Raw genomic sequence first — 19420 nt, 5'->3', positions numbered from 1 at the left:
AGAGAGCTTTCTGCTGCAGCCATCTTTCTCTGAGGAAAGTTGTTGTTTGTGTGACTGAGCGGCTCGCGCGCTGCCAAGGCAATGCGTATATTACATAAGATCATTTTTTTTTATGTGAATCTTACTACTCCAGACCGTGTTTACTCATTGTTGTTTGACTGCATTTAATTCTGAGCAATAAAATGAAGTATTTATCTGACTATGAGAAGTTAGATATACACGGTCTCTTGGGATATAAATTTCTAGAGTGAGAAATTTCTAGAGTTCTCTTCCTCTGAGGAGTGTTGAGACGGTCAGCAGGGGCTCCCATGTTCCAGCCTCTCATTCTGGGAGTGTCACTTCTTGCACTTTGCAGAGACAAGAGTCAGAGTGCTGCTCCCAGGCTGAAGGCTTCTAGTGGAAGGCAGTACTAAGAGGCTCGAACATCTATGGAGGTCTCTAGAGCAGCTAGTATGGTCATGCGTCTAGTTCTGCGTCTTTTGAACCACCCAGTTAGAGGAGTTCAGCACGCTCAGCTCAATATGGCACATATATCTCCTGATCTGATCAAGTCGGTCCTCACCGCAGTTGCAAGAGTATGAGAAGGCCGGTCACTCATTATCAAGCAGTTTCAGACACATTAATATGTGCTTTATAAGTAACAATAAACAGCCAATATGCCTGCTAATAAGCAACTAGTTAATTGTGAAAATTGGCAAAACATCTAATGAAATTTGCAAATGTACAGAATTTCTACCCTTTTTACACTACAATACATACTATACTGTTCATCCCCAGCATATGCTGTATTAATATAAGAGAAATAAACTTTTACTGGCAGCCGTGTCTTTTTTTTTTTTTTTCTTCTTTGAAGTGAAGCCTGGAAACAAGACAGTAGTCATATCCCATCATGCACTGCTTCTCCTAATGCAGAGTCCTGAGGTGTTTCACAATGTGTGTTCTCTATGAAAGTCGTGCCTCAGTTTAACGATCATTAACATTCAGAACACTAGAGTCACGGTCACCTGGAAGTCATCTATGCTTTTACCAGTCATCTGTATTAACGCGGTTACTAAGGCAACCGAGCCTAAGAGCTGCACTCTTTAGAATTTCTCAAGAAATCTTGGACGAATGCTACAGAAAAGGCCTATACACTAGTTTGAAAGATTAGCTTTTGGAAGCTACAAACACGCATACTGGTTTAAAACTGAAAGAAAGGGGATGATGAATTTAGTAAAGTTGTGCAACCAAAAGATATTCCAACAGTCAAAAGGAGTGACAGCAAGCAGAGAGGGAATGCCAGGAATACAGACGTCCAGAAAGAGAGAGAAACATGGCCTCACCCCACTCTAAAGTTTTCCGGTTGCGCAGCAACTAGTGAATCGTACAAATAAAAGAGCAGGTGAGTCGGTGCAGGTGACACAACGGTTTCAGAAAGCGCAATTGTTTAATCCTTTCCCATCGCTTTCCTTCTTCACTGCCGCCCCCTTTTAAGCCCCTTTCTTCTTGTCTGTCTTCATATCTTATTCTCGCTCCCCCTCCCGCAGTCTGTCCATCAGAAATCTCATTATTGTTGGCTGTGTATACATCTCGGTGTCTCATTAGCAAGCTTCCAGAGCGGCAGAGGACACCATGTCTGAACTTCTGTACCAATTTGTCTGCCTCTGTCTCCCTCTCTGTCTGGGAACAGCGTTTCCCACAGTGCATTAGGCCCATCCTTCTGCAAACTGAATAAGTAAAGATGGCTGAGGCGCGGGGTTAGAAGTCAACCTGCAGAATCTTGGGAAATGAAAAAGGCTCTCTTAAACATTATTGGGTGCAGCTTTGCAGGTTGTCTATGAGTTGCTATGTGTGTGTGTGTTATACTTTTCTGTCTCTGAGGAATGGCCCCAAAAATTTGGTAAAACCTTACTAAAAATAACCTAGCCTTAGATGGTTTGCTGGTCTTAGTTGGCTTAAGATTTGGAATTCAACTGAAACCTGAAACATTTTATTTCGCAGCTTTAGTAAATAATATGCTGATTTGCTTCTCAGGAAAAATTATTAATTAATAAAAATTCTTACTGACCCTAAACTTTTGAACATACAAATAGAAAAGGTTTTGGGGGTTAGTATTCATAATAAATATATTATTTATAATTAAATCCCAAGACATGAAAATATCCAAATGATGTGTCATTAGTAACCCTTTGAAATAATAAATTATTATTATTATTATTATTATTATTATTATTATTATTATTATTATTATTGTTGTTGTTATTATTATTATTATTATTATTATTATTATTATTATTATTATTATTATTTGTTTAGTTGGAAAAAGTGTATGAAAAATTGTATTTTATGGTCGGTCACAACCGGTGGGATAATGTGTGTACTGAATTAACATATTATTAACATATTATTATAAATCTTAGCCATGCTATCTTAAACAGTTTGATCACATTCTAGGTTGACTATTATGCATAAATCCCCTTTATACAACATTAGTAGATAAAAGACAAAAAAATACATACATCAACATATTTTCTTGGATATCACTTAGTCATAATTCTCACTTAGAGCACTTCTGACCTCTATTACATGAGTTTCAAAAAAGCAAACATAATTTACTTTAATGGAATGTACTCTAAAATTATGCATTTTGCTCTTACAATATCTCAATATTAAAATCTTGCATCTAACACTGCTTTTCTCTCTTCACAGGTGAACGAGATCTATCATGACCATTCTCTCGGGGCACGAATAAACGTGGTGCTAGTTCGGATTGTTTTGGTTGACGCCAGAAAAGTAAGAAGCATTAATTTACCTAAATTATGCGTCAGTTGTCAGATGAAAAGCTTAAATCATTTTTTTTTTTATTACACATTTCTGTATGATCATTATGTTATGCTGCAATTTGCTCTGCCTATGAAACGACTTTACTTTTTTGACTGATGTCACAAATCTCTCTTAATTTTATGAAGCCCTGTCATAATTGTTTATATATATATATATATATATATATATATATATATATATATATATATATATATATATATATATATATATATATATATATATATATATATATATATTATATCGCTCAGAAATAAAGCCTTTCATGCTGAATTTAATTGAGTCATATATCTATAGTTACGTTGGTGAGCTTGGGTGTCATTTTGTATAGTTTATAATGGTTCATATTCATATCAAATGTGAACTGTGTCATTCCGTTTGTTAAATACGTCACAGACAAATATTTGTAAATGATTTGTAGGCTAGCTTCCAAAAAAGTTGTAAACACGTGTGACAGTTGCAGCATTTTTGAGGAGTCCCACACACTGCAATGTGGCTTAACCAGTGGTTTGAGTTTAGGATTGAGCTATCTGTTTTTTATTTGTATTAATATTTTGTTTAATGGAAGATGGATGGTGTTATTGGAAAACTTGTTTGGTGCTGCTAGTAGTGCATAAATTATACACTTCTTTGTAGTTGAGGTTTCATGTCCGGACTTTAGTTTTCACAGTGAGTTAACAATTTTTTTCTCTTTATGCAAATTCCCAAATGATGTATTTCGCTGTCTGTAGCCGTTTAGCAGTTCTGTATCATTACAGTTTGACATATTGCATCAGTGGCAAACGTATAAGATACACACTCCATTTCTCCCTCTCTTCCACCCTCTGTCTCACACTCACACCTACATAAATACATAAACACACCCCTAGCTTAGCTTACATGCACATCTTTTCCCACCCCCTTCTGTTGGGTGCTCACCATGGCCTAGGGCCTGTTATTCCACCGGACTGAGCAAACGGGAACTAAAAGCATAGAGTTCCCATGGGAGTCTTTTCAAAGTCGCACGCCTTCACAGTTCAACACCAAAGCACACAGAGTGCTGATGTTATGCAATTGCCTTCCCAATACCCCCCCCCCCCCACCCCCCAACACATACACACACACACACACACACACACACCAGCACCTCCCCCATGGGACCAAGCAAAGGATTCTGGGAAGAAGAATCAAGAATTCAAGATAAACAATCAATGATGACCCTGCCTCATTCATAAACACAGCTCCACAAAACACTGTTCTTCCTGTAACTGGAGATCAGGAAGAGGCTGATCTCAGATCAGGTGTCCAGTCTCAGATGTGGTTGACCTGATAGTGACCACAGTATTAGGTTCAGCTTTCATCTGACACAGTTACTCTCTAAGAAAATCTCATATCTCTTTAATATCTCACATAAACAGAATTGAGGATAGTGTTAATTAATTGACTCTTTTTACGAGTGAATCATTGATTCATTCCTATTCATAATTAAAGCCTTCTTGTTAATCCCTGAAACAATGAGTGAGTGAGTGAGTGAGTGAGTCATTGAAAGATTCATTCAAACTATTAGTTCACAACACAGATTCATTCAAGAAGTGACTGTCGAGTCACTGAATTATTTTCTTAACCGATTTGCTTAAGACACTACTTAAGACAGCATTATTAAATAAACGGCTTGCACGTATGACAGTTAGAGGAAGTGAGAGAAAATATGAATATTTTTCTTACAAAAATGCATCAGTACACTACAGGAGGTCTTTATTCACCCCCTGGAGCTGAGTGGGGCATATTTTATTATGGATGAATGCATGTAATTTGGACTTATTTTGGACTGTTTAAAAAACAACACCCATCCACTGCCATTATAAAGCTTGAAAGAGCAAGGTAAATTTTTAATATAACTCTGATTGGATTCGTCTGAAAGAAGAAAGTCATATTCACCTAGGATAACCTGGAGCGTGTGTTAAACATGGCCTAATTATTATTATTATTATTATTATTTTTATTTTTTTTGTGAAATAACCCGTTAAGCCTTTCAGTTAATTTGATCTTTCAACATTGTTTGTAAGAGCTATCTGACACAGCAACACTGACTCAAACCATAGTCTGATTTAGTGCCACTAGTGTCTCAGAAATTACACACTTCTAGAAAATCTAGAGACAAACTAAAGTGAGCTTTGCAAGAGCAATTTTCCTCTGGGATCATCTGAATAATACGAAGTCTGGAAATATACATCTTAATCGATATTGAAGTTAACACCTACTCCATTTATTCAATCAGTATCAGGTTCAGGAAGAAAGGATCTTTTCTCCAGGAGTGCTATCTGGATGCTTAACCCATGAGGAAGATATTTTTAAGCCACTTAAACATGACAATCCATCACCTTTCTATCTCTGCGATGGAGCTTACCATTACCACAAATGTCAGTTCACCCAGCAGGAGGAATAGCTCACAGCGCTATGGTGCCCTCAAAATTTGCTCTTCATACTGAGACATTATACCACCCCCAGCCATTATGATAAATGGTGATTTTTCCTCTGTGACAGCTAGTGTGTGGGGTTACATGGTGATTACGTGCGGTTTCAGGTGAGATGGAGAGACAGAGGTCCACAGCGGGTCAGGCAGATGGCGTTTCCTGCGCTGATTGGTGGTGATTGTCCCTCTGGCCTTGTCTTTCCAGGATTAAGTTCTTAAAATGCAAACTGTCCCACATGAACTCATCAGGCGGTTGGCACACAGGTCTCTCTCTCTCTCTCTGTTTATCTGTCAGTTCTCTCTTCATCTCTGTGCCTGTGCTCGTACAACCTCTGCTTTCCTTTCCATTCTGTCTTTTTCCATCCATCTGTTGCTGGTCATGCTTCGTCTGCCTCTCGCTGTGGCTTAAAATTCTGTTTAACTCCATCCAGGGATGCAGTGGCCCTAGGGAGCACCGGGACATTCCCAGTGGCTCGGTTGACCTGTGGGTTGGCTGTCAAAACCGTATTTAGATAAAAAGTAAATATACAATGATTTTAAACAGCAAAAACCATGCCAAAATCATATGGCAGGCTGGCCTCGTCCCTGTGAGATTGGCATAGAAGACAAACTGTAGACACAAAATCAAAGCAATTGAATGCATCACTTATCTGTTTTCATCTCATTTTTTATTCAAATTTACAAACAAATATATATATATATATATATATATATATATATATATATATATATATATATATATATATATATATTTATTTAACTAGTTTTAGTTACCTATTATAACCCTGGTTCCCTTTCAGTCGGTCACGTTCGACGTTACGAATGGGATCTCGCCCGAGAGCCCAATCACCTTCGAGTGGTACAAAACGAGCCAATGGTACACAAAGTACCTTGGTCTGCGGAATTTGCATCGCGAGCTCCGCCCCGCAGAGCGGGTATATAAGGAGCAACGCGAGCAACTCGCATTCAAGCTTTCGCTTCGGAGCCGAGCACATCGCTTGCTGCAATCACCGGAGTGTTTACAAACAAGAGCTGGTGTTGGTGTGACGGCGCGATTCAGCGGTTCGTCTGGGTTTCCTGCGACAGCTCCCGCGTTCCCCTGAGCGCTTCAACACCTCTAAAAGAGACAAATTTCTCTCACAAAAGAGTTACGGGCCGATTTGCGTCTTTTTAAAGATGTCATTTCGCCCGTGTGTTTCTGGGTGCGGTCGATATATCGCTCCTCGTGACGGTCACGATCGCTGTGTCACGTGTCTGGGCTTCCAGCACGCTGAGACTGCGTTCGTGGATGGCTCATGTTCTCATTGCGGGGACATGACCATCTCGGCGTTGAGATCGAGACTCGATTACCTTAAAAGGTATAGAGTCCCCTCTGCCACACCCCGTTCTAGCTCTTCTCGTAAGAGAGCTACTTCGGCTGGTGGCCAGGGTGATCTGAGGGTTACCGTGTGGGCTTCCCCGACGAGCGAACCTCCTCGGGCCACACCCCCCTCACATACGCCGCAGCCGGTTGAGTTCCCGGATGTGTTTGCTGGACCCTCTCAGGCTCCTGACATCTCATTCGGGGCTCGCGAAGAGGACCGTATGTCGATCGCCGCATCACAAGGCGGGCTTGAGTCCTCGGGAGATGAGGGTTCGGCTGCGTTGCCTCCCTCGGGAGTGCCAGCGTTGTCCGAGTCTGATCCCGAGCTGACGGCCGTGCTTTCCCGGGCAGCGGAGAGCATCGGGCTTGAGTGGAATCCTCCGCCCTGTCCTGAGCGCTCGAGGCTGGATGATTGGTTCCTGGGGGCTGCTCGTGCGGATCGCCAGCACCCCCCTCTGGTTCCTTTCTTCCCGGAAGTGCACCAGGAAGTAACTAGTTCATGGAGGGCACCTTTAACTGCCCGAAACCGTTCTGGTTCTTCCTCCGCCTTCACTGCCCTCGATGGCGGGGCGGCCAAGGGGTATGTTGGGATTCCCCCGGTGGAGCGCTCTGTTGCGATGCAACTGTGTCCACAGAGCGCCTCCGCTTGGCGTGGTGGTCCCAAGCTGCCCTCCAAAGCCTGTAAGTTCTCATCCACGCTTGTGGCCAAGGCTTACAGAGCTGCGGGCCAGGCCGCTTCTGCCCTGCATGCCATGGCCTCTCTGCAGGTCTATCAGGCCAAGCTGCTCCGGCAGCTGCACGAGGGCAGTGCTGACCCAGGGGTTCTGCAGGAGGCGCGCACTGCAACCGACCTCGCTCTCCGGGCGACGAAGGTCACTGCGCGCTCCTTGGGTCAGGTGATGTCCACTTTGGTGGTCCAGGAGCGCCACCTATGGCTGAACCTGGCAGACATGAGGGAGTCTGATCGGGCTCAGCTCCTCAACTCCCCGGTCTCCCAGGATGGCCTCTTCGGCGACGCGGTAGAGAGCTTTGCCCAGCAGTTCTCTGCCGCCCAGAAGCAGTCTGAGGCCTTCAGACACATCCTGCCCCGGCGGCCCTCTGCTGCTTCCACCCCGCCGCCGGCGCAACCTCAGCCTGCTCGTCGCCGAGGGCGCCCCCCTGCGGCCTCCTCCACTCCCGCTCGGCCACAGCAGCAGCCTTCACCCCGGCCGCAGCGAGGAGACGGCCGCAGAAGGGCGGCGCAACCCGTCTCTGCCCCTAAACCTGCCAAACGCCAGGCCAAGCGGCGTTCCTGAGACGGGCGACCTGGAGTTGGAGACGTCAGCTCATCAGGAGATGGTAGCAGGACCACTCCTTCCCCCGGAGGAGGGCCGGGGGAGAATCCTTTGTTCTCGTTTTCCTTTTGTTCCGCCCATATCTTCACTAAAAGAGCTGTTTCCTCTACCTCCGGGTCCCAAGAGGCCACGAATGACAGCTGGCGACGTGCTCCTCGCCGCTCTCGTTCCCCTCTCCCCTTGCCAATTTCCATGCAAAGACGGCTCAAGAACGCTTCGCCTTCTCATGCCCTCTTTGCCACTTGGAGTCAGACGAGTGCCCGCACTCCGCCCCCGCTAAGGGACGCTATGCCTCCCATGCCGGGGCTGTCTGCTCCACCACGCTGCCCCACTGTGGGTACGCCTGTAGTCCCCTTGACCCCGCTGGTTCGGTTCCTGGGAGCCTGGCTAGAGCTCCCCAGGCCTTCCCGCTGGCTCATCCGGACGCTCAGGCTCGGCTACGCGATTCAGTTCGCCCGGCGTCCCCCCAGGTTTCGGGGTGTCCACGCGACGATGGTGGGCAAAGATGCCCCTGTCATGCGCGCGGAGGTCGCGACCCTGCTGGCAAAGGGCGCGATAGAGCCGGTCCCTCCAGCCGACATGAAGTCCGGCTTTTACAGCCCTTACTTCATAGTACCCAAGAAGACAGGTGGGTTACGGCCAATCCTGGACCTGCGTGCCTTGAACCGAGCTCTACACAGACTCCCGTTCAAGATGCTAACGCCCAAGCGCATTTTCGAATGCATTCGTCCGATGGATTGGTTTGCAGCGATCGACCTGAAGGACGCGTACTTTCATGTCTCCATTCTTCCTCGACACAGACCGTTTCTTCGGTTTGCTTTCGAGGGGCAGGCATATCAGTACAAGGTTCTCCCATTCGGGTTGGCCCTCTCTCCCCGCGTCTTTACGAAGGTTGCGGAGGGGGCCCTGGCTCCTCTCAGGGAACAGGGTGTCCGTATCCTCAACTACCTCGACGACTGGCTGATCCTAGCTCACTCTCGAGAGCGGTTGTGCGAGCACAGGGATCTGGTGCTCAGACACCTCGCCCGACTGGGTCTTCAGGTCAACTGGGAAAAGAGCAAACTCTCCCCTGTGCAGAGGATCTCTTTTCTCGGTATGGAAATAGACTCGGTCGCCATGTTCGCGCAGCTTACAAACGAGCGCGCGCAGTCACTGCTGAGTTGCCTGAGACAATTCGAGGGCAAGAGAGTGGTTCCACTGAAACTGTTTCAGAGGCTCCTGGGGCATATGGCGTCCGCGGCGGCAGTCATACCGCTCGGGCTACTCCATATGAGACCGCTTCAGCACTGGCTTCACGACCGAGTCCCGAGATGGGCATGGCAACAGGGCACGCTCCGAGTGACCATCACTCCGGCCTGCCGTCGATACTTCACCCCGTGGTTGGACCCCTCGTTTCTACGGGCCGGCGTGCCCCTAGAACCGGTGTCCAGACATGTTGTTGTGTCAACAGATGCCTCTGCCACGGGCTGGGGTGCCATGTGCAATGGGCATGCTGCGTCAGGCTCCTGGCCAGGACCCCGACTTCAGTGGCATGTCAATTGCCTCGAGTTGCTAGCAGTACGTCTTGCTCTGCACCGCTTCAGGGCCCTGCTGAAGGACAAGCACGTTCTGGTTCGTACGGACAACACTGCGACCGTAGCGTACATCAACCGTCAGGGTGGTCTACGCTCCCGCCGCATGTCGCAACTCGCTCGCCATCTCCTCCTGTGGAGTCACAAGCATCTGAGGTCGCTTCGTGCCATTCACATTCCAGGCAGGCTCAATCGTGCAGCCGACGAGCTCTCACGACAGCAGTCTCGCCCCGGGGAATGGAGACTCCACCCCCAGTCGGTTCAGCTGATTTGGGAACACTTCGGAGACGCCCAGGTAGACCTGTTTGCCTCTCCAGAAAATTCCCACTGCCAGTTGTTTTACTCCCTGACCGAGGGCACCCTCGGCACGGACGCCCTGGCACACAGCTGGCCACTGGGCCTGCGCAAGTATGCGTTTCCCCCAGTGAGCCTTCTTGCACAGACGTTGTGCAAGATCAGGGAGGACGAGGAGCAGGTCCTCATGGTTGCGCCTTTTTGGCCCGGCCGGACCTGGTTCCCCGAACTTGTACTCCTCGCGACAGCCCCTCCCTGGCCAATTCCTCTGAGGAGGGACCTTCTTTCTCAGAGACGGGGCACCCTCTGGCACCCACGTCCCGATCTATGGAACCTACATGTGTGGGTTCTGGACGGGTCACGGAAGGTTTAGGTACCTTGCCACCAAAGGTGGTAGCTACCATCACTTCAGCTAGAGCCATGTCCACCAGACATGCCTATGCCTTGAAGTGGAACCTCTTCGTCACTTGGTGTTCTTCACGGCGTGAGGACCCCTGGAAGTGCCCGATTGGGTCAGTGCTTTCCTTTCTTCAGGAGGGGTTGGAACGTAGGCTGTCTCCTTCCACCCTCAAGGTCTATGTGGCTGCCATTTCGGCTCACCATGACCCTGTTGAAGGTAAGTCTCTTGGAAGGCACGATCTGATCATCAGGTTCCTGAGAGGAGCAAGGAGGCTCAATCCGCCTCGCCCTCAGCAAGTCCCCTCTTGGGACCTCGCAGTGGTTCTATCAGCACTGCAGAGAGCTCCCTTCGAACCCTTGCTCTCAGTAGAGCTAAAGTTTTTATCTTTGAAAACTGCGCTCCTGACGGCTTTGGCTTCGGTGAAGAGGGTCGGGGACCTGCAGGCATTTTCAGTTGACGAAGCGTGCCTGGAATTCGGGCCGGCTAACTCTCACGTTATCTTGAGACCCCGGCCTGGGTACGTGCCCAAAGTTCCCACCACTCCTTTTAGGGATCAGGTGGTGAACTTGCAAGCGCTGCCCCTGGAGGAGGCAGACCCAGCCCTGGCGCTGCTCTGTCCAGTACGTGCGCTCCGCACCTACGTGGACAGAACTCGGTGCCTTAGGACCTCAGACCAGCTCTTTGTCTGTTACGGAGGCCAGCAGAAGGGAAAGGCTGTCTCCAAGCAGAGGTTATCCCACTGGATAGTGGATGCTATTGTCCTGGCTTATCAGGCTCGAGACCTGCCATGCCCCCTAGGGGTGAGAGCTCACTCAACTAGGAGCGTAGCTTCCTCCTGGGCGTTGGCGCATGGCGCCTCGCTAGCAGACATCTGTAGAGCTGCGGGCTGGGCGACACCTAACACATTCGCAAGATTTTATAATCTCCGTGTAGAGCCCGTGTCCTCCCAGATACTCGCCCCTTCGGGCCAGTAAGGACCTGCTCGGTGTCAATCCGCTTGATGCGCCATTCCACTCCGCGGACTGGATGCGTGCGCTATTCCCCTCAGGTGAGTTCCTCAGTCAGAACCCTGGGTTCCTCCAGCACTGTTGATGTCCAACACTTGCGTACATGCCCCTTGGTCAGCCATGTGTGGGACTAGGTGCCTCCATGTGTCGTGATTCCCCTTCTGGGTAATCCCACGTGTGTATGTCCACAGTAAGTCTCTCCGCAGCATGTGTCTTTCCCTTGGCAAGCCCTTGCCAGCTCTGTCGTTGAAAATTCCACCCTGCGGGCTGGGTACCTCAGAGTTCTTATGTATCACCACCTTGGTAGATACCTACTTCTGTAAGTCCTCCCACGGGCAGGCAGCCTGCTAGCATATGTCCAGCTGGAATGTGCTACCCAGCGTATTCTGTGCGAGCTGTAGGCCCTCACTCGTGCTGGCCTCACGACAGGGTGCTATCACTCACACGGGTCGCTGGAAGACAGCCATGTGGCGTTTTGTAAGGGACCCCATTCGTAACGTCGAACGTGACCGACTGAAAGGGAACGTCTTGGTTACGTATGTAACCCTCGTTCCCTGAAGGAGGGAACGGAGACGTTACGTCCCCTTGCCACATCGCTGTTCCGCTGAACGGCCGGGTCACTGGCTCGGCTCCTCAGCGAAGACTTGAATGCGAGTTGCTCGCGTTGCTCCTTATATACCCGCTCTGCGGGGCGGAGCTCGCGATGCAAATTCCGCAGACCAAGGTACTTTGTGTACCATTGGCTCGTTTTGTACCACTCGAAGGTGATTGGGCTCTCGGGCGAGATCCCATTCGTAACGTCTCCGTTCCCTCCTTCAGGGAACGAGGGTTACATACGTAACCAAGACGTTTCTGTCCAAGTTAAATTTTTCATAAAAATCTGAATATTTAAAAACATTCATAAATACACCAGCATTTCCATTCTTTGTCTTCAAATGGAAAAAAAAAAACTGTCTGCCAGGGGGTCGACACAAACATGTTTTCTTCTGTGAGTGAGTTATTCAGTCACATGACCTGAGGCAAAGTCACAATTTTTGTCTTACTCAATAACAAATTATCTACCTTCATATTGACACATTGGTCTTTCCACCCAGCTTTTTATGCTATTTTCCATACTCTATTTTTAAAATTCATGCAGACATTTGTTTTAATACAAAATCCTGGATCAGCATTATTGTCCAAAAATATAGACTTAACCCAATCCCTACCCCTAAACCCTAACCCTACCCCTAATTTATTCCTAAAATCAGTGGGAAATGAAAGCTGATTAACAAGGGTGTAGAAGCACCTAACTCTGGTTGCAAGCCTTAAAACAGATATTTTCTGTTATATCTCAACTCTGATTGGCTGATTGGAATGTTGTTCCAGGATCAACAAGGATGTTGATCCAGGAACATGTTGTACTTTGTGAAATCACGCTCGCCATTAATCCTAGTATGTTTGTCCTCTTTTTACACAAGTACAATTCCAGAATGTGTCTGATTGAATATGCATAATTTTTTATAATAAACACATTCTCACAGGATTATCATGATAGCAATTACTAAATACCCAAAGTGCTTTTAATGTAAATATACTAAAAGCAAGTAAAGCTAGTTCATAAAAATTCATCATTTAATTCAAACAAAACACAATAACGCACACGGACATAACTCGATTCATGGCTTCAATAACTCAAACGCTCTATGGTCAATGTGGAAATGTCCTGGAATGTTAAAATCATCATCCACATGTAGCACTTAGAGATACTTTCGATAAATAGAGGCACATTGATGGAGTTGTTCCATTTTAAGTAAATTCAGTACAGTTTTGTTAACCTTTATCTCAACCTCAACCCTCATTCAGTGTGAAAGCCTTTCCATGTTTTTTTTTTCTTATTCACAATCACTCTAGATCACCCACCTATTTCAAAAGCACTGTCACAGATATACATCTTTCTCCATCTGTATCTTTTTCTCTCCACGTCTCCCTCCCTCTTTTCCTCGCTCTTACACAAATGCCTGGTCGTTCCACACCCACTCCTCTCCCCTGCCGCCTCAGCCCCAATCAGCATGCAGCCTCGCCCGTCTTGCCAGCAGGTTGTCCATCATTCCCAATTACTGTGGCAACCGTTGCTGCCGGCAGCAGCACGCACCGATCAACCGAGTGACACCGCGCACCTCCAACAAGGTTCCAACATCACAGTCTCTTCCGCACATCTGTTCCGCTCTTCCCCTCACCTAGCACTGAAAAGATAAAGAGACCCTGACATGACACACCCAGCATCAATCCACAGAGCGTGTGTGCATGTGTGCATCTACGGTGGATCAGAGAGAAGATAAAGATGCCTGAGACGTTCTTTTAATGAGGATGCTTTCACGTCTGTCATGTATTCCGTTAACAAGAACAAGAGGAAGTCTCTTGTGTACAGAATTCTGAGAAAACACCCTTCATGACATTATCAACAAACATCTCAGCAATGGAATGAAGATAAGTGAAGATAAATCATGTGTTTATTAACTAGTTTCCATTAGCCTGCTCTCTGTGCACAAACCTACGGCATAAAAATCATCAGTCACAAATAAATTAAGTGTAATGAGAGAATAAAGCGCTGGATGCACTTGTTTTGAGAGTGATGCTGAGTTGAGTTATTTCTCACCACCCTCTTTCTTCCCATGGTGCACTTTGGAAAGGTGAAGCCTCCCTCTACTGGTTTGTGAAGACATTGCAGCGTAGTTCTCAGAGTTTATGAGCTTGATGGAACTAAAATGCACACGAGTGAGGCCCAAGGAAAGAGAGGCAGTTTCAGGACACGCATCTGGAAAGGATCTCCTACTTCCATGGCTCTCGTGGCCACATCATCAAAACACAGCCACGCATTCCTGTCTGGATGTTGCCTTGCACACATTTATCTCACTGCACAGATTATGGCAGTGTTTACATCTGTGTTCACACAAGCGTGAAATATAGCAATAATAACAGCATCACGGCTGCCGTGGTGCATAATATAAACTTTTTTTTCTGTTGTTGTTATTATATAAACATTTCAAGTCATCATGTTCAGTTTCACTTATTTGATTGGATTGTTCAGTACTTTAAACATCAAAGGACGTTAATGATACTAGATGATACTAGCTGATTGATTAACAATAGTGCTTAGCTTTTGAAGTTTGTGTTAATGTCATTGTTTAGGAATGTGTCCTCTGATTAAAGGAATGGTCTAGGTTCAACATCTGTGATTTGATTACAGAAAAAAAGTTTTGAGTCATCCCTCAGTATTAAAACAAACAACAACTGTTCAGTGTTCAGTAATGTACTAATAATGGATGTCTAAGGGTACATCATATTAAATTTACCAGCTTTACTAGCATTAAATGGAACAGATGTTTGATATAACTAAAAAGACAGTGTTAGTACATATTTCTACTTTAAATAAATGCAGTTCTTTAAATCTTTATATTAATCAGAGAATCCTAGAAAACAAATCAGTTTAACAACATTGATAATGAGAAGAAATATTGATAGGAAGTTTTCTGAAAATAGCTTTGACATCACACGTTAATTAAATTTTGACATATTAAAACAATTTAAAATAATTATTTTAAATATAATGTATTACAATATTATTGGCTTGACTGTATTTTACTTCAGTGAGCACAAGAGATTTATTTTAGAAACATTAAAAAATCTTGCCGACCCCAAACTTTTGAAAGGTAGTGCGCATTACTTGGAATGGTCTAGCAGTAACAATCATCAGTACTTTCAAAAGTTAATCACTCTCATGTCAGTTCAAACCCTTATGAAACCCTTAAAACAAATAAAATGCTTTGGAATTCTAGTTGCTTTTTTCCCTCATGATTTCAAGCTCCAAAAAGTTTCCAAAGCATCATAAAAGTCATCCATTCAATCCATGTGCTGTATCCCAATCCCAGGTTTCTGAAGTCATAAAACAGAAGCAAAAGAAAAATGTTTTATAATAGATTCTTTCAGAAATGGATAAAATGTTAAATGGTAATCTATTCCTTTATTAGTGGTACTGAACCCATAATTTAATTTAATTCACACCTTGACCAGATGCCAACAGCGAAAATCAAAATGTAGCTTTGCTTGTAACATCCTTCTCATGTATGCTTTCAGTCCACGAGCCTCATTGAGCTGGGTAATCCTTCTCAGAGTCTGGAAAATGTGTGTCGCTGGGCTTTCGAACAGCAGAGGAATGACACTAACGACAAAGAATACCATGATCACGCCATCTTTCTTACTCGTCAAGAGTTTGGACCAACAGGAATGCAGGGTAAAATCAACACACATGCACACTAACACTTGTGATCAGCAACCTCCAGAGATTGAAACACGCTGCTAACAAGAGCAGATGATCTTTCAATCGTGAACACGTGTTCAGTTTAAACATATGTATCTGTAAGGACATGCCACAATGATCTTGAAATGACGTTGACTTCAGACCTCATACCAGTGGAAAGTAATTGTTAAAAATAACATGCGATGAAGATGTGAGGAGGACAAACTCAGTCAGGTGTTCTTATGTGTTGCTAGGTTATGCTCCTGTCACAGGCATGTGTCATCCCGTACGGAGCTGCACTCTCAACCATGAGGACGGTTTCTCGTCTGCTTTTGTCGTCGCGCATGAAACCGGCCATGTGTGAGTATCTGCTACAGTATGTCAAAAGATACCTCATATATTTTCATTTATACCGCAGTTTGTTCCTGTGCTTGAATTATGTTTCTTGAATCTGATCATTCGAACAGCTGACTTTCCACTATTTGTGTCGCTAATTAGTGTAGGTGGCGATAAGTGCTTGTTTTGTTATAAATAAATCAATGAATCATTTCCAATAGTTAAAAACAATTTATTCAACATGGATTCATTGACTACATTTACATGTGCATGAATAATGCGATTATTAATTGCATTACGATGTTTACATGTCAAGAGCAAAGCTTTACACTCCCGTTTACATGCAATTTCCATTATTCTTATTATTCCCTATTGGTTACATTTTCAATTGGTTTGCCTACTACTCGCCATTTCTGGATGAGGTTAAGGAACAGATTGGTGGCAGTGAGTTGTGTTTTCCCCAGAAATGCTATGCTTTCTTCCCAACCATTGGGTCTCATTCACTAAATATGCGTAGGCACAGATTTTTGCGTGAAATGTGCGTACGGATGTTTTCACGAATAAATCATGATCCATCAAAAACTATCGTACTAAAATTTATTCTAAATGTACGAAAAGATTCAAGAACAACTTATACCACACGTACGCAATAATCATGTACAAACAGGGGCCTAATAAGCATGTGTTATGAACCCTATATAATTAGATGTTATTGATAAATTATAATTACAGTTCCAATTATATATATATATATATATATACACACAATATTAGAGGTCCAAACAATAATCACCTGATCTATCCTTATAGTGATTAATGTGTCTCATCTTGTGTTTAGAGGCATGGCACACTTGGTACTGCTTGAAGACATCGCGGCGCGTGCTCTTAGGAGAGAGCGCGTCTTTAGAGAGCGCACAGATATGTTTGTGGAGAGTGACGAATAGCTGTTCAGTCGCTTTAGGTTGCCCAGAGAAGTCCTCATTGATTTATGCAACTCACTGGAACCACACCTAAGCCACATCACCAACCACTCTCAGCACCTTATCTCCAAGTCTGTGTAATAACCCATGCTTCCTTTTTACCTGGGCCCGTTATGCCAGTGGATACACTTTTAAATAACAAATAATTTTTCCTGGCTTCCACCTCCAAAAGCAAAACCTCACGTTCATTATCGTTAAAGTTATTTTTCTTTGTCTTTTGTTTCGGTGCCATAAGTGCCTCGTTGGGGAAAGCCCTTATATGGAGCTGGTTTGGGCGTGAATTATGCTAATTACTTACCTCGTGCACGCGGGCGCTCATTTAGAAGACTCCAAATTCACTAACAGAAGAACGAGTTTAAGAACAAGCTCATGTGCGTACGCAAGTGTTGTGAATTAGGCGGAAAGTTCTCGTGAGAAGTTCAAATGTGCGTATAAATAAGAAAATTGTACGCGAAAATTAGTGAATGAGACCCATTGTTTCAAATTTTTCTGTTTTTAAGACTTTCTGTTTTCTACGACATTGAAAACAGTATTTCACAAGCACACACACACTTTATTCAAAGCGCAATACTGCAATTAAGGTGTTTATATGCCTGTATATTCCAATTAAAATCGGCATAAACCACCTATGTGAATACGATTATGCTTGCTGCGATAATGAGTTAAATCACATGATCTAAATCGAAGTATTGTGTTTACATGAAGTAAAGTTTAACCCCTTTCTAGTAACCCCCCTTTTTTGGCATGGAGACCGAAATTACATACCCAAAATAAAAAGGTTTCTGCTCATGATTCTTTCTGACTAGATACATAATCAACCTTTGTTCACAAAGCTGACACTTTAAAGTTTACTGTTCAGGAATCAGAATCACTCAGGACTGTTATGATAATAGAGATATATAAGCTCAAACATAAAAACAAAAATAAAAATATTAAAAACATATGTTTTAAATGTATTTAAAAAAATGTTGATGTAGGAAATGAGTTTGAAAACACAGTGTAGCTAAGGCCACAAGTCTTCCAAGACTTCATAAAAAATTTCATAATCGAATCTGTAAAACTGTGAATTTTATGAAATATTTTCTAAGGCCATGTCATGTGTGTTTTTAGAGAAGGCTAATCAGATTGATTTATGGCCCTTGTCATCTCTGTATTCCACCTTTATTAGCCTTGATTGTGGTTTTTCAGGCTTTACAAAGCAACAAAGCAGTGATCTCACTTCAGTCTCTCTTTGCATTTAGCCCTTATTTATCAAAAGTCTTACTATAAAAATACAACAAAACATTTTCTTACGACCTTACGTGAATTATTGAGACAAAAATGCATTATGAAGAAGAAAAGCACCTGCTATTAGTAGCATTGGTGCTAACGTTAGCATCAAGCTACATCTGACAATTTATGAAATTATTAGTACACTTTTACTCAAAACTCACTTTAAACCCCGATCGAGTGTTTATAATAACTTCCTTTAGCGATCAGGGGTGGAATTTGGTCGTTTACTGTTGTAAAAATATGTTATTTGTAGCCTTTTTCATCGCTGCACAAGTTAGCATTTCCGATGTACATTTTCGATTTTTTTTATAAAAACGCCCCAGATCTCAAGAAATTCTCATACCAAGCTTTACTATCGTAATCGCGGGTTTATTATTCGGATATTTTGTGTGTACAGAGGTGTTTCAGTGTTGTTTTGGCCAGATAACTACCAGGAAGTGTGCAGGAAGCATGTGACACGATGGGGCGGTGTCCAGATATGAAACTCTAAGATGGACGTTTGAAAGACCCAATCAGAGTCTGAGTCACACACCGCACGAGCTGTGACTACTGCACGCACACACAGATCGCTGGGAGAGGCTGTTTATCATCTGATCGCGTAAATCCGTGGAAAATGAATAGAAATGACGATTCTGTCTGAAGAAATATGAAGTAAACATCAGTAAATATATCCATATATCTCCGCAGATATGCATCTTTTGTCTATAAATCCTTATTGACGCTGTTCAGTGAGTCTATGTGAACACAAATAAACCGCTCTTGACGTGATTGAATATGAGTGAGTTGTGAATTTCTGTTCAAAATGTGGCATAATACGGATTTATTATTTTGCACTCCTGACATAAATCACTAAATATCTGTCACTGCAACAATGTTTTATCAAAATATTGGTCAAATATCGAAGCTTGAGTCTTTAAACTTTCCATTGATGCACAGTTTGTCCAGATGAAGTAAGACAGTGATGTTTAATGTGCTGTGAAAGTGAAACAATAATAAACTGGGGCCGTCAGCGATGTTTGCACGCAAAGGGGTTAATAACAATATTGTCAATCTCATTATAATCACATTAAGAGTGTACATGTAAACGCACTCATTGTGTAAATAATTAATATGTGCGATACCACTTATTTTGTTTTTGATATGATACCGCTTCTTTTAAAGACCAGTATCGTTGATATGGATGCCGATATGATCCTTCTAAATTCAAACTTTTAAATAATGAAATGTATTCGATTATTAAATTACTAAGAGTAAAATGGGTAATGATATCCACTTAACTTTATATATGAAATGCATTTTAACATTCAATATG

At 43.9% G+C, this 19420-nt stretch overlaps 1 protein-coding gene across 3 annotated transcripts in view; it reads left to right on the top strand.

Annotated features, from left to right (window-relative positions):
• Window positions 1-2688: 2688 nt before the first annotated feature.
• The window catches only part of LOC113114095 (A disintegrin and metalloproteinase with thrombospondin motifs 2), a gene marked incomplete at its 5' end in the record, with an annotated part of 35479 nt that continues 18747 nt past the window's right edge, over window positions 2689-19420 (top strand). For all 3 annotated transcript variants that reach the window (XM_026280837.1, XM_026280838.1, XM_026280836.1), the window contains 3 exon segments: window positions 2689-2772; window positions 15358-15514; window positions 15775-15880. In XM_026280837.1, the coding sequence (XP_026136622.1) occupies window positions 2689-2772; window positions 15358-15514; window positions 15775-15880 (347 nt within the window).

Source organism: Carassius auratus, chromosome 14, assembly GCF_003368295.1.
Source record: "Carassius auratus strain Wakin chromosome 14, ASM336829v1, whole genome shotgun sequence".
Taxonomy (NCBI): domain Eukaryota; kingdom Metazoa; phylum Chordata; class Actinopteri; order Cypriniformes; family Cyprinidae; genus Carassius; species Carassius auratus.
This window is presented reverse-complemented; position numbering and strand designations above follow the sequence as displayed.